Consider the following 24082-nt stretch of genomic DNA (forward strand, 5'->3'; position numbering starts at 1 on the left):
ATTAGTACGATGTTTAATACTTAGGCTGCATCAATTAAGCTAAGTTACAATTAGTTATAAATTAAATTAATACAGAGTTTTACTTTGAAAACAGATTACTCATATACAATAAGTTACAGTTTGGTATCACTCATGAGTTCTCGTTCAATCTTATATATAATATATATCAAGATCCACATGACATGAACAAAGGTTTAACAAAACAAAAAAACGCTCTACTGAAGTACTCAGGAGTGGGGATTATGTAGTATGGGTTTATCCGAATCTTCTTCGCCCCCAAATCACACGGTATATTTACAAACTTAATTTTATATCTCTCCGACAATATCATGCACTCTGAGCTTCTAGAAATGTAGTGAAATCTTCTCTAGATGTAAGCATTCGTGGTGTTATGCAGGACGTAGGTGATGGCGGGTACGATGTCGGGGACGACGTAGAAAACCGAACATGTCGGGTCGATTCATGTGATTTCCTCGAAGAAGTGGTTATTGTTGATGTATTTTTGAGTACCCCTTTCACTTCCTTATCGAAAACAAACCCAGTCGTAACAGGGGAAAACGTGTCGTCGTTCACATTACTGCACCGGATGAGCTCCAATGGCAGATCGAAAAACATGTTGTTGGAGGCTGCATCTCCAACGTCGTTGATTATAGCTGCCGATGATGTCCACGACCCACATTCGAATTTCTCCAATGAAACTGTCCTTGAAACAACATGTGGTCCTATATCGGACGATGAAACACCACTTACTTGCCTTCTCCCTGATTTTACATGTTTGATTCCCTTTCCAAATCCTGGAATGAACAAACACAACGCTCCACATTTAAACTTTTGCTCGTCCTGAAACGTTTTTTTCTCATAAATTTCATCATTTCTGATGCTAATTTCTGATTCAGGGGAAAAGCTATTGTTATTGATCAAGTACTTATTGTTGTCTTCTGGTACTTGTTGAATGGTACTATTAGGGGTGAACCAAATATCGAATTCTTCAGGTGGGGCACTAGCTCTGCCTTCACCACACGACTTGCTCCTCCGTAATTGGATTTCTCTTAACCGTTCAAGGTTTGTTAGAGCCACGGAGTGTTGACGAGCCAAATGATTTGTTGATGATGACAAAGGAGATGGTAGTTGACTGATATGGTTTTTCTTCGAAAAATCAGGAGATGAGGTTGTTGAATTTGGCAAGCTGAAGCTGGAGATTTTCTTAGGAATATTGAGAGTTTTGGGTTTTGAATAAGGGATTGTAAGTTCATTTGGTTCTTTCAAGGAGATTGGATCCACTGAAATCTGTTTCTCACTGCCCTGGCTCTTGTTCATAAAGGGATCAGTTACTTCAATGAAATCAGATTCTTGAGGATCCATAAAGGCAGGCATATATTTGAGCTGATTGTGAAGCTGAAAGTAACTAATTAAAACTGAAGAGAGGTGAACAATAAGTTACATAAATGAGGTATTTATAGGAGAAATGCAGCAAATGGGGTGGGTAGAGTTAGAATGTGGATGCCATGTCTTTCAAACCTTAAAAGTTATGATTCCCACGTTCTCTGTCTCTCACTCTCACTCAGTGATGATAATTTCTATGACATGAGATGCACTACCTGATTTAGTTTTAGCAATTCTCTAGAACCAATTAGAAGCGTAGTGAGATGGTTGAGATTTCTTTACTCTTAATTAGATGTCTTAGGTTCGAGTTCTGAGAATGAATATCCATTAGTAGGACCAATAAATATTGAATACTAACCAAAAAAATATAGATAATCTGGAAGACTAATTCAGTGTAACAGACACCCACGTCTACCATTAGTAACAAATAAAAAAATTCTAAAAAATTTCTTTTAATAATAAATCACAAAGTCGTCTGATGGGTGACACACAAGAGAGTCCCCTTAACTAGTGAGTTGGGAAATTGATAGTTGTATAAATTTTTAGGTGAAGAGAAAAACAAAATGTAGATTGAAGAGGAGATTCATTGATTCAATTGAGCTGATATTTTGACATAAGGATTTACCCTAATTAAGTCAACTTCACTCGTGTGTTTGGACCTCAAAGGCTCAAACAAATTAAATAATGTAGTGAACGTGCAGCCACACGGTTGCTTAGAAGTATATAGCCAACCAAAGCATGGAGAATAGAAGAATGTAGGCATATAAAACTCCAAACAAAAGACAGCAATGCTCCAACACTGCACATGAATGCCCATTCTTCGAGAACATGCAAAATGAAATATAGTTGCTTCATTCCACGAGCATCATATTTTTTAAAAAAAATATAATGATGGTGTCTGGGTGCTAGCTAAACCTAGACTAGTTCACTGAGTACCTGCTACCTTTCACTTGCACAGGTACCATGTAACTGCGTCCATCAAGATTTGGTAGACGGGAAGAAATCCTACCCATGAGCATCAGAAAATTCAAAATTAGATTCATGGTATAATATCAAACTGGCTAATATTCGAGAAATAGGCTTTATTTGCAATGGATGTACGCAGACTACTTACAGATATAAAATGGAGAAACCTTCACTAACACAATCAACACAACAGATTGCCAATTAGGATGGAAAATGCAGAGAGACCAAGTACACAGCTCCATTTCCCTGCGTGAAAAAGTCCATAGTCAGAATCAGCTCCAGAAGATTTTGAACTTATCAACCAAAAAAAAAAATGCTTCTGGGAGCAACAAGTCCAGCAAGAATTCACAAGTAAAATTTGAGTTGAAAATTTTCTCTACTAGCTCGATTCTAATTTGATCATGACTTAATCAACTAATATTTACCAAAGAAAAAGTGAATTTATTATCTCTTCTATCGGTGTTCCCAAAAATAAAGTTAATATCGGTGTTCTTAAGGCTACACTAGATTGCACATACTAGAGACAGACTGCTAAATATAAAAGCACAGATTCTTAGCATTATCTCATCCATTTACCACAGCTGAAGAAACTTCAGGGTCATCACTCTCATCGGCTTCCCAATCTCTTCTGCTAAATCCCAGTTCATGTTGAGCCGCATGGCAGCCGCTTTTGGATTGACACTGGTGTCTGTGGCTTTTGCATCAGGGATTTGCTAGGTCTGCTTTCCTTCGGCTTCAACCTGAATCCAACATGAATAGTGCCTATTACACTACTTTCGTCCTTTCCAACTTACACGACAATTACTTACCTGAGGTTCGTTCCTTCAAAACTACTTTTCCACTATTATACATTGGTCAAACTAATATCTTAAAATCTGTAACCAATCAAATGATGTCCCATAAAAGCAGCTAGAAGAGTAGTTCTCTTCCAATAAGTGGATCTAAGAGAGTTCTGAAAGAGGAGTTTTGCTACCTGGTCAGAATCATTTGACGATAAGTTGATGCTGATGGGTGTTCATGGTCCATTTGAAATGCTACACCATTTGGCTTGGATGTAAACATCAAAACTAAGTAGTATAAATTACTCTCAGAAATTGTGTAGATGAGGTGGTTTCGTGGGATAAGTCAATGTTGATTAATCAGAGTATATTGTCACCAATAGTCCCCACATGAGCAGTTCCCACCTTGGAAAACATGAAAGCGGTTTTTGTCCTTGATGACAAGCGTTCTTCCAAAAACTTTGGAGATATATTTACACGAAGAGTGGCAATCATTGCATGCTCGGAGATTTTTTGTCACCCGTATGATTGTTCCTGATTTTGTTCTCATCAATCCAAAAGCAATGGCCAACTTCTCACTATGGTGATAAAGAACATCCTTTTTCAGATCCTCTGCCACATCCTGATAAACAGACTTTAAATCAGGCACATATCCTTCTTCTTGTATTCTGAAGATTAAGTCCTTCAGAAACCTAGAAATTTCAAGATATAGGGGATGATCCTTTTCGCTCGCCATAAATGTGTAAACAGCTCCATTTATCTCAATTGAGCTCAGGCCTGGATCCTTCTCCAAAATTTTCGATTTGAGCAATAATCTGGTTGACTTTACACCCTCCAAATTTCCAGATAAAGCATAAATATTCGAGAGAAGTATATAATATCCTGCATCATGTGGCTTCAGCTCAAAAAGCTTCTGTGATACCTTGACACCTAGCTCAATATTCCCATGAGCTTTACAAGCACCAAGTAAAGTACCATAAACATCCACACCTGGTTGCAAATGCATGTTCCTAATGACTGAGTAAGCATCATTTAATCTCCCTGCACGTCCAAGAAGGTCAACAACACATGCATAGTGCTTTTGATTAGGATATAGGTTCCATCTTGCTACCATATTATCAAAAATATACAATCCTTGATCAACCAACCCAGCATGACCGCAAGCACTCAAGACAGAAACCAAGGTTGACTCATTTGGATCTATACCTAAATCCTTCATCTTCAGGAAAAGGTCTATTGCATCATTACCGTACCCAAGCATCCCATTACCAGCAATCAGTGCATTCCAGCATGCAGCATCTTTCATAGCCATCCCTTCAAAAAAACATCTGGCATCACCTAACTCAGCACAATTTGCATACATATCTATAATAGATGATCCCAAAAAAGTATCACCTTCAAAACCAATTTTTATCACCAATGCATGCATCCTCCTGCCTTGCTGCAAAGCTCCTGAACTGCTGCATCCTGATAGGATACCTATCAGTGCAACCGAATCAAGCTCCACCTCATCCGTTGCCATCATCTGATTGAAATGTTCCACCGCCATACTCCAGTTTCCACTCTTCACAAACCCCGTTAACATCAATGTCCAAGCAACTACATCTTTTACAGGCATCTCACAGAATATACAGTAAGCATCATCAACACAGTTTACACCAATATACATCTCTATTAGACCAGTTTCAACACGTTGGTTGTTATAATGACCAGATTTAACTACTAAACCATGTACTTGAGTAACTATTTGTAAATCCCCAACGCCAAAAGTAGCAGAAACCAAACTCATTATCGTAAACGTATCCACTGACAAGCTCCTTCTCATTAAATTGAAAAGTCGAATTGCTTCCTCAACCAGACCATTATTAGAATAAGCAAAAATAATCGCGTTCCACGACACAATGTTCCTCTCAGACATACTATCAAACACGTATCTGGCAGCAATGGGATACCCCAATTTCGAATACATATGAACTAATGCACTTTGGACAAACACATTACATGGATACTCTTGCTTAACCCAATAACAATGAAGTGATTTCCCTATCAGGTTCAACCTCAACTTTCCAATAGCAGGTAAAATACTTGAAACTGTGATTGCATTAGGCATTAACCCACCATTAACCATCTTACCAAACACCTCAATAGCTTCAAGAAAAAAGCCATTTTTTGTAAACCCATTTATCAATATGGTCCAAGAAACTAAGTTTTTGTGTTCCAACAGAGAAAATATTTTGAGGGTTTGTGTTATAACTCCACATGATGCATATGAATTCATCAGTCTGTTACAAAGACGTGTATTCTGAGAAAGACCAGAGATAACAATGTGGGCATGAACTTGTTCAATAGGCTTTGGTTCCTTGAGTCTTTGGAGGATTGAAGCATGACATAGCTCAGTAGCATTGAAGTGAGAAATTTTGAATGTTGCATTTTGCCGCAAAGTGGAACTGTTCACTAGAGTTGAAAATCGAATCATTTCATCTCGATTTTGCGTAAGAATAAAATTTTATATTAGAAAACAAAGAATTTCATAGACTTTATAGTCCTGAATCCCGATCACCATTTTCATGAAGCCGTTATCACCTCCAACCACTTCCAAGTTCCAATGACAACATCTCCACTACAACTCCACATAACAAATTAACTTATTTATGTACAACTTATACAGTATTAGATAAAAAAATACTCAAGTTATTTATGTAGAGATTTAATATGACATTTGTTTAATAATTTAAAAACTCACATAACTAATACATCTTAACTTTAACCACCTACCAAAGAATCAAATAATTAGTATGTTCACGATCACTATGTCTATTTAAAACATAATTTTAATTTGTTTAGAGTAAGAACTTCCTCGATAATTGTTTCATGGCTTGAATGAACATTTTATTTACATGATTGTCATGGGATGAGAAATTATTAAAAGACAATTTTGTGTGATCAATACTTTACTAGGTTGCCCTTTTTGTGAAAACTTAGCTTATAAACTCAAACACTAAAATTTAAAATAATCCATTCGATTAATCTAACATCAAACTATAAAAAAACAATTCAATCCTACCTTTATGGCTAGAATTTGAATTTGAAATTTTTGAATTCAAATAAAAAATTCAATTAAAATTTTCAAATTCAATTCAAACGCCCACCCCTCACCGATGCATACCACTACCAACCAATGAAGCAAAGGCCCAAATGGCGCTACCTCACTCATTCTTCACTGTGGGCCAAACCAGATTAATCTGGGCCAAGGTCTCGAAATGAATCAAATTTCCATTTTCAGCCCATTCATAAATAGTTACTCCCTCCGTTTCAAAAAGAGTTGTCTAGTTTGATTTGATACGGAGTTTAAGAAAAATAAAGAAGACTTTTGAATCTTGTGATCCTAAATTAAAGTTATATCAAATGTACGAAATTGTTCTTTAATCTTGTGGTTTTAAACATGTCACGTGGAAAACATAAAATAAAATGTTACCAAAAAAGGAAATAAATAATTTTTTTAAAACAAACTTAAAATGAAAAAAAAAACATTCTTTTTTAAAGGAAAGAAATATCTTTTAAAACCCATTGGGCAATGGACAGTCTCCATTTCCTTTGAGTGCTACAGAATTAAGTTGTACGCGTGACGTGACATGTATGGAATCAAATAAAAGTACAGGTGAAATTTTGTGGATGGACCTATACTGAAGATACTGTACGAAAAGGAGAAACCAATTAAAGGTTAAAAATAGTCCTAGGTACAATACCTTTCTTTTACAAAACCAGGCCCTGCTTGTACCATACAATCTTCAAAAAATTCATCAGTTCCTTGCAAGATCTTTATAAGCTGCAACTACCAGACAAAATAAAAAATCAAAGTCAAAATTTTAAGTTTATAAGTTCTGAATGGTATGAATTTATGCTTTTTAAAAAAATAATAATACATGATTTGAATTAAAATTATCGTACATGTTTTGTTAGATCTGTATCAGAGACAAAGTATCGTATCAACAAGGGAAACTGCAAGGAATCCATTAGGCAGCAATGGTGATGGGTTCGATTACCCAACCACACATTTGGGCATATAGCAAACAAGCGTGCGCGGCCTTTTAACTTTGCTGTAATACACACTACTCCCTAGCTACCCCTTCATATCAATATATTTATATTCGAGAAAATGAACATTGGAACATATATATTCTCTTCATACTTGTAGCTTGATAAGGAAATCGAGTTAGAACTTAACCTTAACCTTAAAAATCAGATCAAAGGATACGGACTATTGATTATTCGAGACTATTGCCATTTTATTAATGAATGTGGGATTACTAAAACCACCTCATTTCTAGCATTGGAGTGTGATATGAAACTCCAAATCGGGTGAAACAAGCTAGAATGAATAAGTACTCATGCATGTACTAAAACCACAATAAAATGGACATTTAATTAGTCTAATTCAATCTCAAACGTGTTAACTCAAAATAATTGGTTTGTCCAAGATCATACGAAAAAATAAATTGAAATCGCACTTACGTGCCAACGAGAGATACTAATATAATTTAGCAAAGATAAAGCTTTAGACTCACTAAAAAACTACACTATACATATAAGTTTTTATAATCCTGCCACTGATGTTGATCCCCTTAACATTTTTAATGTTTACTTCTTTTTCTTTACATTATGAATTCTAATATAATGTTCCTAAATCATCTCAGCTTCTTTTGCCTTTGCTTAAAATCAATTGCTTATTTTGTTAGTCTTTGTGGATGATGAGCAAAGGCAAAACTACCCGTAGACTAGGTTTGAGTCACGTGCCTTCGATAACTTCAAAAAAAATGTGTATATCTTAAATACCGCAAGCTATATATTTTGATTGGTACCTTCATTCTTCAAGCTAAGGAGAGGTAAAAAAATTATTCTATGCCATAGCTAGCAAATCGTAAAGGAGAGGTAACCTTGTACTAGACAAACCTAGTACGACGAGCTTAATTCAGAAGGCAAACCATATAGTTCTCACTTCTCTGCTCCTCTTCTTCCTTTTTTTTCCCCCCAAATTAACCTTTTTTGGACATTATTGATGTAGACTCAACTCATCACACGATCACTAAACAGAAAGATTATAACTATGTCATGAGATACGTCATTTCCACACTACCATTTGTTTATTACTAAACCCAATATTCATCTAGCAATAAGGCGCAAAAGAAAACTAAAATACTTACAAAGATGAAGTGACATATGAGAGCATAATAATTTATGTATCGTTTAGCAATCAAATTCCATATATTAAAATAAATACACTAAGATTAAAATGCTTCTAAAATAAAATATCTTTGCGCAAGTGGTAAACATTCCAATTCTATCGTATTATGCATGCAGTAGATATCAAGTTCTTGCGCATTTTAGATAAGGTTAAAGAATAAACTGTAGAAAATAATTAATCTTATGTGGACAATAGAATGCTGTTTTTTTACAATATGCTTTTGAGGCACAGTAATAAGCTCATGAAAAAACTGTGACTGGCTGCTACCAGAGGTGGACCTACCTTCGGCTGCACATGCACATGTTAACTTCAAAAAAAATTATATATATGTATAGTATATCTATTTTGAGAAACTGATAAAAATTAGGATATAAATAACAGTGCACCCATTAAGAGCATACGAGTGTTCTTGTGCCGTTGGTATAAGGCTGAAGAACCACGTGCGAGACCACTTCAAATCTAGCTAGAGCACTATTTCATTATTTTTATTTCAAGTTTTACTTAGAGATCATATTTGGTACACCCTTATTAAATTCGGTATGTTGAAACATCTTAGTTTTTTCAGCAAAATTAGATATGAAATCCAGAACAGTAATCGCCAGTTACCTATCAAATATGCTGAAGGAAAGGAAAAAAAAAACTAATTAAAAGATATTTAATTGGGTTAATTAACGACGTGCTCTAATTAAGTTCTATATTCAAGGCTATTGACTTGAATCAAACATTTTTGTTCCTCTATAACGTCTTCCTTGGTTGATAGGTGTTATATATGTAATATGTTCATTATAATGAACATATATATGTTTTAAGTAATGGCAAATCCAAAACTTTGCATTATGTGTAATTTGTTTCTTTAATCCTTTGTGTTTATTATTTGATTTGAGCTATATGACTTTTTTCACCAAAAAAGTAATTTAAAAAATATCGGAGATTTTATAGTATGTTTCTCTATTTAAATTGTAAATAAACATAAGGCATCATTTCCTTATATCTTAAACTAAATTAAATAAACATAAGACATCATTTCCTTATATCTTAAACTAAGTGAAGGTATACCGTCAAGATTAATCTTAAACATAAGCACATCATTATTGAAGTGCTTCTTAAAGTTAGTAACGAAAATGTCACTCTAATTTTACGTGTTATATATATATATATAGTTTCATATGATTTGTTAGCTAAATAGACAATCCTTAGTAATGAGATAATTGTAGTCAATGATATTGAACTTCACATACAAAAAATACTATTAAGTACTCCATTTTCATTTCTAAAATTGTACATTTTTGCGACATGAGTACTTTAAATTTACCATTAAGAAATGGAGTGAAAAAAGAGAGGGAAACATAACACAAGTGCATCCACCACCATTGTTATATTTTTTATTCTTTTGGTTTCCCATCATGTCTCGAATTCACGTTGAAGTTTCAATTAAATTTGGATGGCGCATTACAGATCCAGGAGGCGTTTCACTTCCAACATAATTTTTTCTATATTCAGGGTTCAAATCCAAAACCTCTAATTAAGAATGAAACAGTTTCACTACTATACTACAACACAAATTAGTAAACCATTGTTGTTTAACTGTTTCTCATTGTAAACCTTAATTATTATGAGAAGAAAAGTTTAGCCAATAGAGCACTAAAGAGTATTTAATGAGGTCGAGATATATATAATATAATGAAAAGGTGGTTTGTGCATAAGATGAGACAAATTTACTTAAACAAATGCAATCATATCACCACCATACACCATACCTCAAATTAATCTTCTTCTCGTTAATTGGCCAACACAGATTAATTAAATAACATTTTTGATTGAAAAGTTCATGCATAATGAAAAAGTACTGGAAATGTCTTAATCTTATATTGGCAAAATGAGAGACACCTTTTCCCTTGAATAAACGACAATTCCATTTTTTTTTTGTCTTACCTCTCCAAAAGAGTGACAAAACGCACCTAATTTGGTGATATTCCCTTCTTCCGATTTATACGATGTTATTTGATTTAAAAATCAAATCATAAAAAATAGATTACTTATTTTAAATAAAATTTAAAAAAAAATTATTTAAAAGAAAAAGTTAATAATGTATAGATTAAAAAAAAAGTGTATCAGATAAAATAGAACATAGTGAGTAAACGCCCTTGAATTTATTCTTGGGATAAAATGAATGAAGAAAAAGGTTGTAGTACCAAAGTTTAAACTTAATTATCTTATAATTAACTTTCACAATTAAAGATATCTATCATTTTGTCCCATCTTTAGCTCATGGAAGTGGATGAGAAGTCATTTATGTTAGTGATAAGATCAATAAATTGAAGGGGAGCTTAAGTCACATATATGCACAGTGAGTATTAACATTTTTTTCCCTTGTTAGGTTACCCAAAAAATGACCTAATTTAACCTCTTATTTCATTATATATTTTGATGTTGAAATTTATAAATTTTCATAATATATTTTGATGTTGAAATTTATAAATTTGAATTTTTAAAGTTGTGTTTTAATATGTATTTTACTTTTAAAAAATTGAATTTTTGTGAGTGTGAGTCTCAGAAATTCAAAAACTAGTTTGAGCCAATTTTTAGAAACTTGAAAATATTTAAGTATCAAATTTCTTTAAAATTTAATCAAAATTCGTGACAATCAGATATTTGAAATAATTTTTCAAAATCTACTTCCAATTTGTATCAGCTCAATCAAGTTAAAGATGATTGGATGGTTTTAAAAAATCTCACAAACATAGCGTACATATTTAAATGGGAATAAGGCAGAAGTATCCCCTAAATAGTGATCGAAATCTCAAAGATACATCTTAACTAAAATAAGGTTCGATTACCTCCGAACTCAATTTTGTATACTTTTTGCCTTACGCGGCACACTCCATCACTCTATGTTGTTGAGACGTGTAAGAGATGTTTGGATGTCACGCAAATCAAGATGTACAAAATTACCAAAATATGGGTTGGGGGAGGGGGGTGTAATAGAACCCTTGTTTAATTAATGTGTTTGAGATTTCGATCATAATCTACGGAGATTACTTGTGCCTTATCCCTATTTAAATGCATAATACATAAATATGCTTTCTAACTTAACTTCATATGATCATATTTATACCCTCAAACTTTGAACATACACAAATAGACACTTAAATTTATATAGAATTAAAACAAACAAACACATACGTCTTACATGACAATTCACATCTATATGTGATAGCCATATAACATGTTATACAAGTTTAATTATTACTTGTACACATTTAAAATTGAAAAACATAAATATCAATTACGATCAAGTTAAAAAACATATTTATATATTTAACTTTTAACTTAAATTTATTAAACAAAGATAAGAACAAACATTTCCATATTTTGTTTTTGGTCAAAAGCCTAAACAATTACTCCTACTACTTCCACTCTTCTAGTCCTTACTTTTCCATAAATTAACATGAATACAAACACTTGTTACTGATACCCCTACTAGAGTACAGTTATAAACCAGCTCCAGAATACCCCTAATTATAATCGAATAAAACAAAAACAAAAACAAAATAAGAGAGATGTCACGTGATCAGCCTCAGGCGTTATGCGTAACAATCTCTGCAAGTTCCATAATATGATCACTGTTCATCTTCTTCACATTCTTCTCTCTGCAATTTTCTGTCTTCTTTTCTTCTTCCTTCTTCTCCTCCTCCTTCATATTCATATAAATGCCGTAAATATATGAACAAAATCCCCATACACACAGCAAAGTAGACACAGCTTTAAGCCCACCGAAATGATCACCGTAAACTAATACTCCGCCCAACACGTTTATCCCCATTAACGCCGTCATGCATACACCTCCCGTTAACGATGTCGTCAAAAACACCATCCCCGCCGTACCCATGAAACACAGCTGCCACGTCACCACATTAAACCCCACCGTTAGCCAGTACGCTTTCGGTCCTAAATCGAACACCTTCAAGCTCTCCGTCTTCATCTCAGAGAAACCCCCATCCGCTGCCATCCCCACCGTGGCCAACGCCGTCGCCGCTATCTCCATAACCAGCTGCATTTCCACGACCATGGCGTAGCAGTCAACTTTTTGGTATATCTTCTCCATGACAGGGAGGTAAAGAGCGAACATCAATCCTGCACCTACAGTTGAGAAAAATCCTTTGAAGTACTTCGCCTGTGTTAATCCAATCGGTTTGTCGTGACTTGAACCCAGGGCTAATATGACTGAACTGAGGGTGAGAACCATGACACAGTTCAAATTCGGGAATGTGATTTTTTGCTTGACTATAATCATGGAAGTGACGAGAGTAAAGGCCAATTGAGTAGACAAAACCAGAGAATTAGTTGAAACGGGGAGATAAGAATTCCCCCAAGAGAAAAGAAGGTTGTTGACACCCAACAAAAACCCGATGAGAATTGAGAGGCACATGATTTTAGGGGTGAACCCAGTAAACGATTTTCTGACGGTGAAAATTTTGAAAAAGCAAATTGGGAATAAAAGAAGAGGAAAACCAGCACATTGTACCCAAGTGGAAACCCATCTACTGCCACCTTTGTGATTGAAGTAGAATTTCGAAAGCAGACTAGACGAAACGGAACCCAAGAAGAGACACATGTAATTGATTCCCAGTAAAATCATATAGTAACGCTTTCCGAATTCTGCTTGCATTTGGGATCTGGTGCTTACTCTGCCAGTACCACCTTTGTTGTTGCTACACATGATGATCTTCGCCAGTACTGATCTGATAAAACATGCGGCCGCCGGGGAGTACTCATAAGCTGCCTGCTGATGATCTTGCTGTCGGTTTTGGTTAAGCGCTGCTGGTGGTTGTTGAGCTGACAACTCCATTAATTCTCTGCTGAAAAGCTAATTGGTTTTTGGTATGAATTTTGGAAGCGGCGGAGAAAAGATGAAGAATGTGTGTTGTGTTGTGTGACAGATTAGATGAATGCCTTGCCTTTCTAGAGTTGAGTAGAGAGCGAGCACTGAATTAATTTGCAATTGAAAACCTATGATGTCTTTTTATATTAAATCACTTAAACTAATTGTCGATAATTGCATAATAGTGCACTATCTCCGTCCATTTGATTGTCATGTCTCGTTTTATAAAAGTTAATTTAACTAATTTTCAAAATTAAATTAGGTTATATTAATTTGATATTTTAAACAAAAAGAAATAGATATTCAAAAATTATACGTACTATAAATTGTAATTTTTTGCATATGAATATGATGAAAAAATACATCATAAAATGTTGGTCAAAGTTCTTATCGTTTGATTCTAAAAAAGAAAACTATGACAATTAAAAATGAACGGGAGAAGTATTAACTAATAATCTTGTCATTAATACGAAAAATTCTTGTTAACAAATTTTTACAATTAAGTTAAATTACATTCTCATGTTTAAAGTAGGAGTGGAAAAATCAATCCATGAAATTATTCTCGGTTCAATTTGTTTTGGTTTGAATCGATTAATGATTGGCATATTTTATTAATTAGGTTATTTTGATTTGCTTAGTTTAATCTATTTTAAATTTGGATTGATATAAAGTCTAAATTGACCGATGAGAAGTTTTGTCCAAATATATTTGGAAATATATTCTTTTATATGATACTCGTGTTTATATAATCATATTTTGAGGTTTTTCATATTATGTACTCAACTAAATTATAAGAAAAATAAAACTTTCAATTTAAAACTTAGTTCAAATTTGGACGAGTTGGGTTATCACCCATGGTACCTTTTAATAAATAATTATTGATTTTAGCGATATTTTTTATTTATTGTCATTTATAACAATACATAGCAATACTATATATTAAATACATAGCAATATTATATATGTTAAATTTGCAATATGTATTAAAAGTGAATTATGTATGCTATATATATGTATTATAATTGTTTCTTTAAATATATTATGCTTGTTTGGTAAGAAATTGACACATTGTATTATAAGTGTATTAAAATGTGTGATAAATGTATTATTCATCAATAAAACTTGTATTATATGTGAATAATAAATTGTTCTCTGTATATATATTAAAACTGTATTATATTATAAATGTATTAAAAATGATCAAATGAAAAAAAATATTATTACTATACATGGTAAATATTTTTTAAATATATTATATTTACGTAAGTTTCCCCTTTTAACTTATTTAATTCTCTCAAATTCAATTTAATCGTGTATTTGACAACCTTAATTTTAAGCAAAAGATGATATTCCTATATTCGCTTATAATTTGACATCATTTAATTTCATCCCACCACAATCATACATTATTATCAATTTATACATGATTTTTTTAATTAAAATGCTTTTTCTTCATTTTAAAGTATTTCACTCAGCAACCACACTCTCTTTGGAAATTATTTACTATGAAAAAAATACTATGTTCCTATTTACATGTCATATTTACTAAAAATATATGTGCCTTAATATTTGTCATTTCACAAAATCAATAATAAATGATATTATTCTTTCGATTTTACCATCGAGAGTTATTAACCTTGAAACAATAAATTTGACCAACATAAAAAAATTAAGTAATTAACCCTTGTTCGTTGGTTAAATTAATTAATCAAAATAAATTAATTAATGCTCATTAATTGAAAACTTGACTTTAAGAAATCACTAAATAATATTATAATAAAAAACTTACCTAATTTCTTAAGAAACACGAAATCTAAAATTGTGAAAACTAAATAAAAACGGATGAAATAACTTATGTGGATATGTATTAATCAAACACATTTAACGAAGCAACCGGGGCATGAAACGAAGACCGTTTGGCTTATCATTGGGATAATGTTCGACTATGCTATTAATTACTCCTTTGGCGCTAATTATTTGTCTACTTTTAAATTGATACACCTATTAAAAAAAATAAAATTGACATAATGAATTTATCATTTACCTCTTTTAATTATGAAGTGGATGAATTAAAAACTTAAGATTTTCAAGAAGTTCTACATTTTTCAAAGTAATTAATTGAGGGTTTAATAGGTAAAAAAATTATCCTTTCTTAATTTGTCAAAATGGACAAGTAATTAGGGACAACTAAAAAAGGAAATGTGGACAAGTAATTAGTTAATACAGAAGGTAACATGGAACTTCTTCAGCCAAGTTTCGATGCCACCCACGCCATGCGGCTGTATATTTTTTATCAAATTGATTCCTAACAGGAACAGGATTGGCAAATGTCACTGTGCGTAATGTTGACACCCAATTTTGGCCCTCCACGATATAGATTAATCACCGAGCTTCTTAAATTCCAAATGATTTGAAATAATTAGTTTTTATAAAGTTCAATATTTTTCAAGTTACTTTTGATTAAAATTTACCATTTTATGATTTTTAAGTAATATATATGTTTTATATAGTTTTGTATATAATTAGTATATTTTATAAACATTTCAAATCATCTCAAAAAGATTTTTAAATTGAGTAAGTAGTTTATTAAATTAGTTTAGTTTAAGTTATGATTATAATTTTGAATCATTAATTTACAATTAAGTTAATTATTTTATTTCATTAAGATTAAGAAACTCGTTAATTAATTAATATTGATTCATCTTATTTAGGCTTTAGCCGAATTTGTTAAGTAACTCAATTTGGTTAGCTTCTTAATTTTGTTTGGCTAAATTGTTAATTCATTTGGCTATTTCTTAATTGTGAATCTAGCCACTTTCTTCTTGAACCTTTGGGCCAGAATCTACCCAATTCTGTGGCCCATTATCAGCCTCCTCCAGCAGCCCATTACCCTTATTCCTTCAACCCAGACCCATCACTCTTTTCTTTACTCTCACAAGTCACAACACCCACATCTCCAACAACTCACCTCATACACGCATACGAGGGCAACAACAAACAAAGAACGAGGCAAGCCGAGCCCCAAATTTCCAAATTCGCAGACCCAACTTACTCTTCTCTCCCTCAAATTCGTACATCCTTGTGTGCAAGGCACGAGCCTTGGTACTATTTGAAGGTTCTAATGGAAATTGGAAATTTCAGCTTCTCCCACATCGTTTCTCAGACGAGTTTCAATTTGCAGCAGTCCCACATCGAAAATCTTTTCAAATTTTGTGAGATTTTAGGCCTTATAAATAGGCCTTCCTCTCACTGTTCAGCGGGAGCGTTTTTTGAGACTTGAGAGCACCCCCAAAAGGTTCGGGAATTCTCAACTCAATAGTTTAAAATTTTGAGGTTGTTCGAGTTGGGTGGAATCGTCTCCGTCAAACTCGCCCGTCCAGTTCGCTGCCCAGAACTAGGTAGTCTTCTTTCTCTCTTTTATTTTGTTAGCTTTCAATTAGTTTCCGAATGTGCTTTGTAGATATGTTTAATCTTCTAGCTTTATGCATTTTCCTTTTTTTTGGTTAGGTTAGATTAGTTTATGTGGTCAAAGTTTGTTCCCCTTTGCAAAATCATGATTGGAAATTGTTATTATGCCTCCTCTTTTATTGCTCAATAAAATCTTACCTTCTGTTAGTTTTCTGCTCCTTTGAGTCGAATCTGGTTAATAAAGTGTTCAAGTCTCCGGCTATTCGATTTCATTTTTTAGCGTCTTGTTAGGGGTAATTAATTTGTTTGTTCAAAATTTTGGGTTTAGCTGTTAATTTCTCCGTGGTTTTGATGTAAAAGGTCTTGTGCATTTATATGTCCCGGTTATTTTCTTTTCCTTAATGCCGAAGTCTTTCGTTTCCGTTTCAAGTTCTTTGCCTTTTAATCAAATATGACCTGTTGTTGAACTCTATTTGATGGAGGATAAGATATGTGTTGAGATTAATTGGTAGATTTATTCCCCTGTTAGTCTTAGTTTTGTATATTTTTTCTGTTTCATATAGTTTGGTGCAGTTTCTTCATTCGAGTTAAATTGTTGGTCGTGCTTTTTCTTCTTGTTTCCAATCCCTGTTCAATTCTCTGCTCCTTTACTTAATTCAATTGATCAAGATTTATTTCCTCAAGTGTAGAGATTTAAGAGTAAAATTTGATGTTGGAAGCTCACTATGCTCCTAATTATTTCTTGTCTTTTTCGTCGCTCGTATAAATGGCATCCGCTTAGCGTGCCCAATGTCTTAAGATGTTTCGAAGTCTGTTAAGCCTACATGAAATCTCTTCAAAGCTTGAATATCCTCTCTTGTTTATGAATGTCCCATTTTTGAACCAAATATCTGCACTTGTTCAAGGAACTTTGAGACATGGAGCATGATTTATTGTAAGTTTAGCATGCGTTGTCTTCTATTTTTGATTGATCAATTGCTTATTGTTTCCATTGCTTTGTTTGGCTTTGATAGCTATTTTAAATTGAATTGAATCAATTTCTCTGTTTTTCCTCTCTTATTTGAATTCCTCGGGTCCCTTTGTACATGTTTAGTTCTAGATTTCTCATAGAACCGCTGATTGTATAAGTTTTAGTTGGAACTTTTGAGTTTGGTTTACATTAGGAGTGTATTTTTTGGCTCCAAAGTAGTGTTTTGTTATTGTTTGCCCAATGCTTTTTCTGTACAGCAGTAGCTAAGCTGAATATAATTGAATTATGACTCCTTCGTTTGTTTTAGCTTATTTTTAAAAAAAAAACAATCTCGCACTAAGTGTTTAATCTTTTTTTTTAGTTGTTGATCGTGCATGTTCCTTATTTTGGTTATTAGTAGAAGGCCTACTCTTAAGATGGTAGTTAGATGTTGATAGATCCTAAGTTTTGTTTTCTGTAATGCTAAGTTAGCAGCTTAGCTTGATTTTTTATTTTATTGTATTATTATTATTATTATTATTATTATTATTATTTTATGTTAGTTCTAACGTTACTTCCTTTCCTTTCTTCGCATGTGACATTCATTTGAGTCCAATGGACTCCCCCCTTTTTGCATACTCCTCTCTTTTGAGTCTACCTCATCCGAGACGTGAAAGAGAAGCTATTAATGGGTTAAAACCCAAACCACTGGCAGCAGCTCAAATAGCAGAGTTACAACACCCCCAAAGGCTGAAAATTGGCAAAATTTGGACTTAAAAGAATCCAATTTAATCGAAGCAGTTGCAGCAGTCCCCAAAGGGGCTAAATTAAGAATTCTTGGACTTTAACAAGTCCAATTTCCACGGCAGCAGCAAGGAGCATGATAGGCCGAGGGCCTAATTTCTCGTTATTTATTTTGTCATATTGTTTCGTGTTCTTGTTATATTTTGGAAATGCTAACATTTTCTCCTTTTTGTTAACTTAGATGAATCCTTGGGGAAGATTCCTATTTTGTTACTTATTTTAAACTTCTATTTTGTCACTCATTTTTAAGTATTTAAATCTTCAAAACCCCTTTCATTTAAGGCAAATTTAAAGCTCTTAGACTAACTTGAGAATTATCCGTATTCTTTCATAGTTAGTAGTAATTTGCTTGGAATCCACGTTAATGAGATTGAATTAACCATTTAGTTCAAAATCTGTAACTCGGATAAATTATCAAGTTAAAAATATTTTCGACGCTTTAACATCTTAAACCTTCCATTACTTATCATGTTAGTTAAATCTTTATTTATTTTCGTAAAGATTTTTTTACAAGTAATCTTAAGTTTCCTTTTAAAATTAGCCAACTTTTAAATCTGTCGGTCAACCGCGTGTTAGCGGATTCTCTAAGATGCCTAAGTCCTTCCATAGAGAATTATTCGAACTCTTACCCGACTCTGGTTTTATTTAGAATATTTTCTTTCAAAAAATTTCCTTTTAAATGGTTTTCTTAATTTTTCCTAAAGAATTAAGTGGCGACTTCTAAATACTCATTTTTTTTCCAAAAACCTTTACAAAATTGTCAAAGTTGCAAAAATGGTTTTGAAACCTTAGTTTTTGAAATCAGGTGTAACTCGTAACACATTTAATTTGAAGACCGGGAGAGTAGATCCATTGTTTGTGAATCATTCAAACAAATTATATACTCCTTTGTTCCTTTTAAGTTGTAATGTTGTGTTTTTTGAGAGTTAATTTGATTATTTTTTAAAGCTAAATGAGATTACATTTGTTCGATATTATAAAATAGAATTTTAGATATTCGAAAATTATACGGAAATTACTATAATTGCAATTCTTTTCCTATCAATATGACAAACAATATATCTTAAAATGTTAGTCAAAATACATGTCCTTTGACTCTCAAAAAGGAAACTATAATATTAAAGAGAGAATGCATTTCTTGACCAAGATTTATAAATGATGTATAAAAACTTGGGCTGTGCTTCAATATTCATCAAAACTTTTGAGGGCATGGCTGTACAAACCAAAAATAAAGCATGTCATGACAACTAAACTATCCGTTATACGGTATGGATAAAATTGAGACTAGACATATGTTCAAGATACGCATAATTAAAATTTAAGGCCTTCAATTTATTTTTAGCTTTAAACCACTAAAATACTTAACCCTCCACTTGAGCGGGGTTAAGTTTTGTAGTGGAACAGTTCTAGTGCTAGAAACATGCATGCATGAGAGGAGGGTGGTTAGAGACAATTAATTAAACAGAAGGCAAACATTTTACTCCCAAATGAAACGGTTGCATCTGCTAGTTTTATTTATTATATTGTGGATTTGCATTGACTACTTCGTTACTCTTCTCTCTTCTGCCATTTTACCGCTGCTTTTTTTACAGGATCATTTTTAAAGCCCATCTATTTTCAGTAGTTGTCAGTTTTACCCATTTGAACACGTGTCTTTCTTATTTATGATTTATGATGACGACCACTTGTATTGGAGTCTCGATTAGTTTTTATTCATTGAAAATATAATTAAATTCTTGCTTCAAACAAGAGAAATAGCAAAGTAATCGCACCAGGGTAAAAACTTCAAGAGGAACTTTCTCAAATAGCCACTATAATAAATTTAATGCTCCATAACTATAGTTTGCATATTTATGGGTTGTAGCTACAATTTAAGTTGCTTCGTTTGTATAATTCACAGATTAATTATACAATTCGAAGGTTTGTATAATTCACGGGTACATTTGTATAATTCCATTATTTTTGTATAAACTCAAAATAACGAATTTATACAATTACAAACATTAGAAGTGTAAACAGTCATACAAATTATATTATACAGAAGTTATACAAATTATATTATACAAATTCCGAATTATACAAACGTTCGAATTATACAAAACTAAAAAGATGAGCTGCGTAATTACAACTAAAAGTAGATCGTGAATTGTAATTAAGACAAACTATAGTTATGTTAAGTAATTAACTAGTATATGTTTGTTTATACGCGTAATTTTCCCAAAAAAAAAAAATTATACCCAAAGTTGGAATCCAATAACTATACAAATGTATTGAAGTCTCGATTAGTTTATATTCATTGAAAAAATAATTAAATTCTTGCTTCAAACAAGAGAAATAGCAAAGTAATCGCAGGAGGGTAAAAAAAATAAAATTATACTCCAAGTTGGAATCCAATAATTTGGTTAAAGATATAAGGGGGAGTAACAAGTTTTCCATATTTAAAATCCGAATCCAATAACTTTAATTAAAGATAAAAGAATCATATTTATTGAATGAGAGTCCTCGATAACATAATTTTGTTGTCTACCTATATCTTACTGTATATGTATAGTCTTCCTCCTATGCATTAATTCTATGCAACTGCTAGCACAGAATATATCCACAGAGACTCTTGTAAGTTGTCTCTGTAAAAGAAGAGGACAAAGCAGATTTTTAGTGCTTTTATTAATTAAGAAAATGGGTAGAATTTCTTCACGTACAATCTCAAATATCTTGTTCTTTCTCCATTTATTTATCTTTAATAGAGAGCTCTAATAGATTTTAGAAGTACAAAACATTTTAATTCAGTTTGACAAGTAACTATAATCCCCCACCCCTCTAAGCTAGCGTTCGGTATCAAGTTTCCAATTTTTTTTGTCAAGTAGTACTTGGGCCAAGTTTTTCCCAAGTTAACACCCTATATTTGGCCCCAAGTTTCCCCAAAAATATTTAACTATTTCAAAAAATATGATTTATACTCATAAGTTCTAAAAACTATTAAAAATATAGATAAGTTTGTATTATTTATTTATAATGAATATGTTCCGTTAAAAAATAACCTTATAACATAATTGATAACAATCAACAACAATAAAATAACAAGATAGGTAAGAGCAATACATTAATGCATATTCAAATTTGTCATTGATTCAATTATAATTATAACAACCTCCGGATGAGGTAGTAACAAACTATTCCTTTATATAATCTTCCCACATTCTACGAACAATCTCTTTCCGACAAGCTTTCATTTCTAGATTTCTAGATCAGATGACTAAGAAAATGTTCTTTTTTCTCAATTTTATCATTCAAATTAGAACTCAATTTTTTCCGGAGGAGGTAATAACAAACTATTTCTATAGAAAGTAATAAATGATGGATATTTTTTATAAAATGTAAAAGTTTGGGATAATTTTTGAATTTTTTAAAGTTTTCAAATATTTTCCAAGTTCCTAGAAACTATTTTTTTCTAGTATTTGGGAACTTGAGATTTTTGGCAAAAAAATTTGCCATGTGGCCAAATGAAAACGGCCAATTTTTTTCCAAATATTCCCAAATAAAACTTGGGACCAAACGGTTCCTAAACATATTGCCATTAATGAGATATTATTTGCACATCTAACCCTTTCTGTCGCAATGGTGTTAGTAGGACATCAAAATAAAAAGTTTGAAAAGCCAAATTTCAGATTACATCGTTGGGTAATAAAAACTCCAGAATTGCTAGATTTTTTTTAATCTCAGAGTAAAAGCAAATGCAATAAATTCTTTAAATCAAAACTTTTATTTGACTAAAAGATCAATACTGATTTAGTGGAACAAATGGGCTTAGATGAAGAAATCTTTGTTGCATATTTTACTAGTAATGTCTGAAATATAAATACACTCAAAAATAAAATTATCATCAACGGCGAGGTTCGACTAAAGTTCAATTATATAAGCCTGAAGTTTAATCATATGTGTCTCCTAATTTATATATCTCCTCCATTTTTTTCCTTACCAATAATTCTATAATTTCAGATAACAATATTTGAAATTTGGTCACATATGTCAAAAGCTGTTACAGGATGGCTAGACTTTAAATATTTTTCCAAACATAGGCCATAACCTAAAACAGAGGGAAAAATCACACCATATACACATTTAAGGGACAATATTACAAGTTTTAAACATATTCTTAAAAAATTCTTACTTATAACAATTTATTTACGGGTTATAACATATTACTTAAATTTAACTTTATTTAAAAATCAATTAAAGATTTATTTAAAAATGATTAATCTCTTTATATTTTTATATTATTAATTATTAATAGCTAGCTAATATAATTTCAGTTCCTTTTTTAAAATTGAAATTATCAATTACACGAATTTAGGGATTTACATTGATTAGACTTCCTTTTTTACCGTTACACTCCAATTACCTCATACACCAATCACAATTCCCGCCCACCCAAGCCTATCAGTTTACACGCCACCACCCCACTACCCCCATATTCACAATTTTCACTCCCATCTTCCTCACCACTCCACCATCACATTCACAACCGTCCATCCAATCCTTCTCACAACCACAATCGTCACTCTCGTTACGTTTCTCATCATCAGCATGTCTAGGAAACACACTGAAACTCCTCGAAAGAGTGCAAGATCTGTTGAAGGAACTTATATTCATGAAGATCATGTTGCCTAAAAGGCTGAAATTCCGGCGGCGTGTGGTTCATCTCGGTTGAAAAATAAAAAAGAGAAAAAAAATGAAGCAAAGAAAAGGCCGATTTCGACAAATCAAAAGGGGAAGAAGAGGAAGGGGAAAATTGGTGAAACCCCTTCCGAATCTGATTCTGATTTTGTTAGTGAAACAAAAAAGAAAAAAAGAAAAAAAACAACAAATGTAGAAGTTGCTCAATCTTCAAAACCATCAACAAGAAGTACAACAAAAAAGAAGGAGTCAGAAGAACCAACATCCAAAAAACACAAAAAAATTGTTAGGGTAAGTACTTTATTTAATTTATTTACACATTAGCCAAAATAGTGATTTTTTATATCACATTATGCTTATTGTTTTTTTCGAAACATTTGTATGTGTGAAAATAGTTCGAAATATGAATAAAATGTGTATGGATATGAGATTAATGTTTGATTGTTGGATTTTGTATGTACTTTGATACAATATTGGTATGGGAATTGTGTGTTAACATTGGTGGGATGGTCTATTAATTTTGTATATGGTATGAATTATTTAATTACTCTGTTTTGTATAAATTTAGAATAATATTAATATGAAATTGGGATTTTTACTATTAAGAAGGTTTATTATTCAATTTATCCATTAATGTATTAAAATTGTTAAATTAATGTTAGCGTATTTCGATAAATTTATGAAAATAGATTGATGAATGCAACCGTGCAAATGAAGCTGGTATGATGTTTGAATAAATTTGATGTGAATTTTTTTATAAATATTGCATAAGGCAGTACTAAAATTTATGTATATGCATGTGTATGAAACATGAATAATATTTGTATCCACATAATTTTATATTATTTTTTATCAATGTTTATATGATTTTGATTTATTTTTGATTATATGATATAATTTAAGTATAAACATTTTAAAACTATAGTTACTGATGGAATGAAACTTGAATAACATTTGTATGAAGTGTGTTTTAATTTAGTATAAACAATTTTATT

General features: G+C 32.2%; 4 protein-coding genes across 6 annotated transcripts in view; all 4 read right to left on the reverse strand.

Moving 5' to 3' along the window:
• LOC125821974 (zinc finger CCCH domain-containing protein 1-like) overlaps positions 1–24082 on the reverse strand; it is a 325811-nt gene that overhangs the window by 45271 nt on the left and 256458 nt on the right. The window contains exon 1 of one of the 3 annotated variants that reach the window (XM_049501336.1): positions 14714–14717. The exons of the other annotated variants lie outside the window; for them this stretch is intronic. The gene's annotated coding sequence lies outside the window, so the exon portion shown is untranslated. Of the gene's footprint in view, positions 1–14713; positions 14718–24082 lie in introns of those variants that run through there. 3 annotated transcript variants of the gene reach the window in all.
• Positions 318–3008, reverse strand: LOC125821896 (uncharacterized). The gene is made up of 4 exons (XM_049501260.1): positions 2926–3008; positions 2527–2595; positions 2320–2388; positions 318–1405 (listed from the first exon to the last, which is right to left on the reverse strand). Exons 1-4 carry the CDS (start codon positions 3006–3008, stop codon positions 328–330), a joined length of 1299 nt encoding a protein of 432 aa, XP_049357217.1. The 3' UTR covers positions 318–327.
• On the reverse strand, positions 3009–5604 carry LOC125821961 (pentatricopeptide repeat-containing protein At1g11290, chloroplastic-like). The gene is made up of 2 exons (XM_049501321.1): positions 3323–5604; positions 3009–3089 (listed from the first exon to the last, which is right to left on the reverse strand). The coding sequence occupies exon 1, from the start codon at positions 5602–5604 to the stop codon at positions 3502–3504; it is 2103 nt and encodes a 700-aa protein (XP_049357278.1). The 3' UTR covers positions 3009–3089; positions 3323–3501.
• On the reverse strand, positions 11802–13357 carry LOC125821970 (probable purine permease 4). The gene has a single exon (XM_049501331.1). It carries the CDS (start codon positions 13217–13219, stop codon positions 11948–11950), a length of 1272 nt encoding a protein of 423 aa, XP_049357288.1. The 5' UTR covers positions 13220–13357; the 3' UTR covers positions 11802–11947.

This window comes from Solanum verrucosum, unplaced genomic scaffold (genome assembly GCF_900185275.1).
Source record: "Solanum verrucosum unplaced genomic scaffold, falcon-dt-bn FXZP01000103.1, whole genome shotgun sequence".
Taxonomy (NCBI): domain Eukaryota; kingdom Viridiplantae; phylum Streptophyta; class Magnoliopsida; order Solanales; family Solanaceae; genus Solanum; species Solanum verrucosum.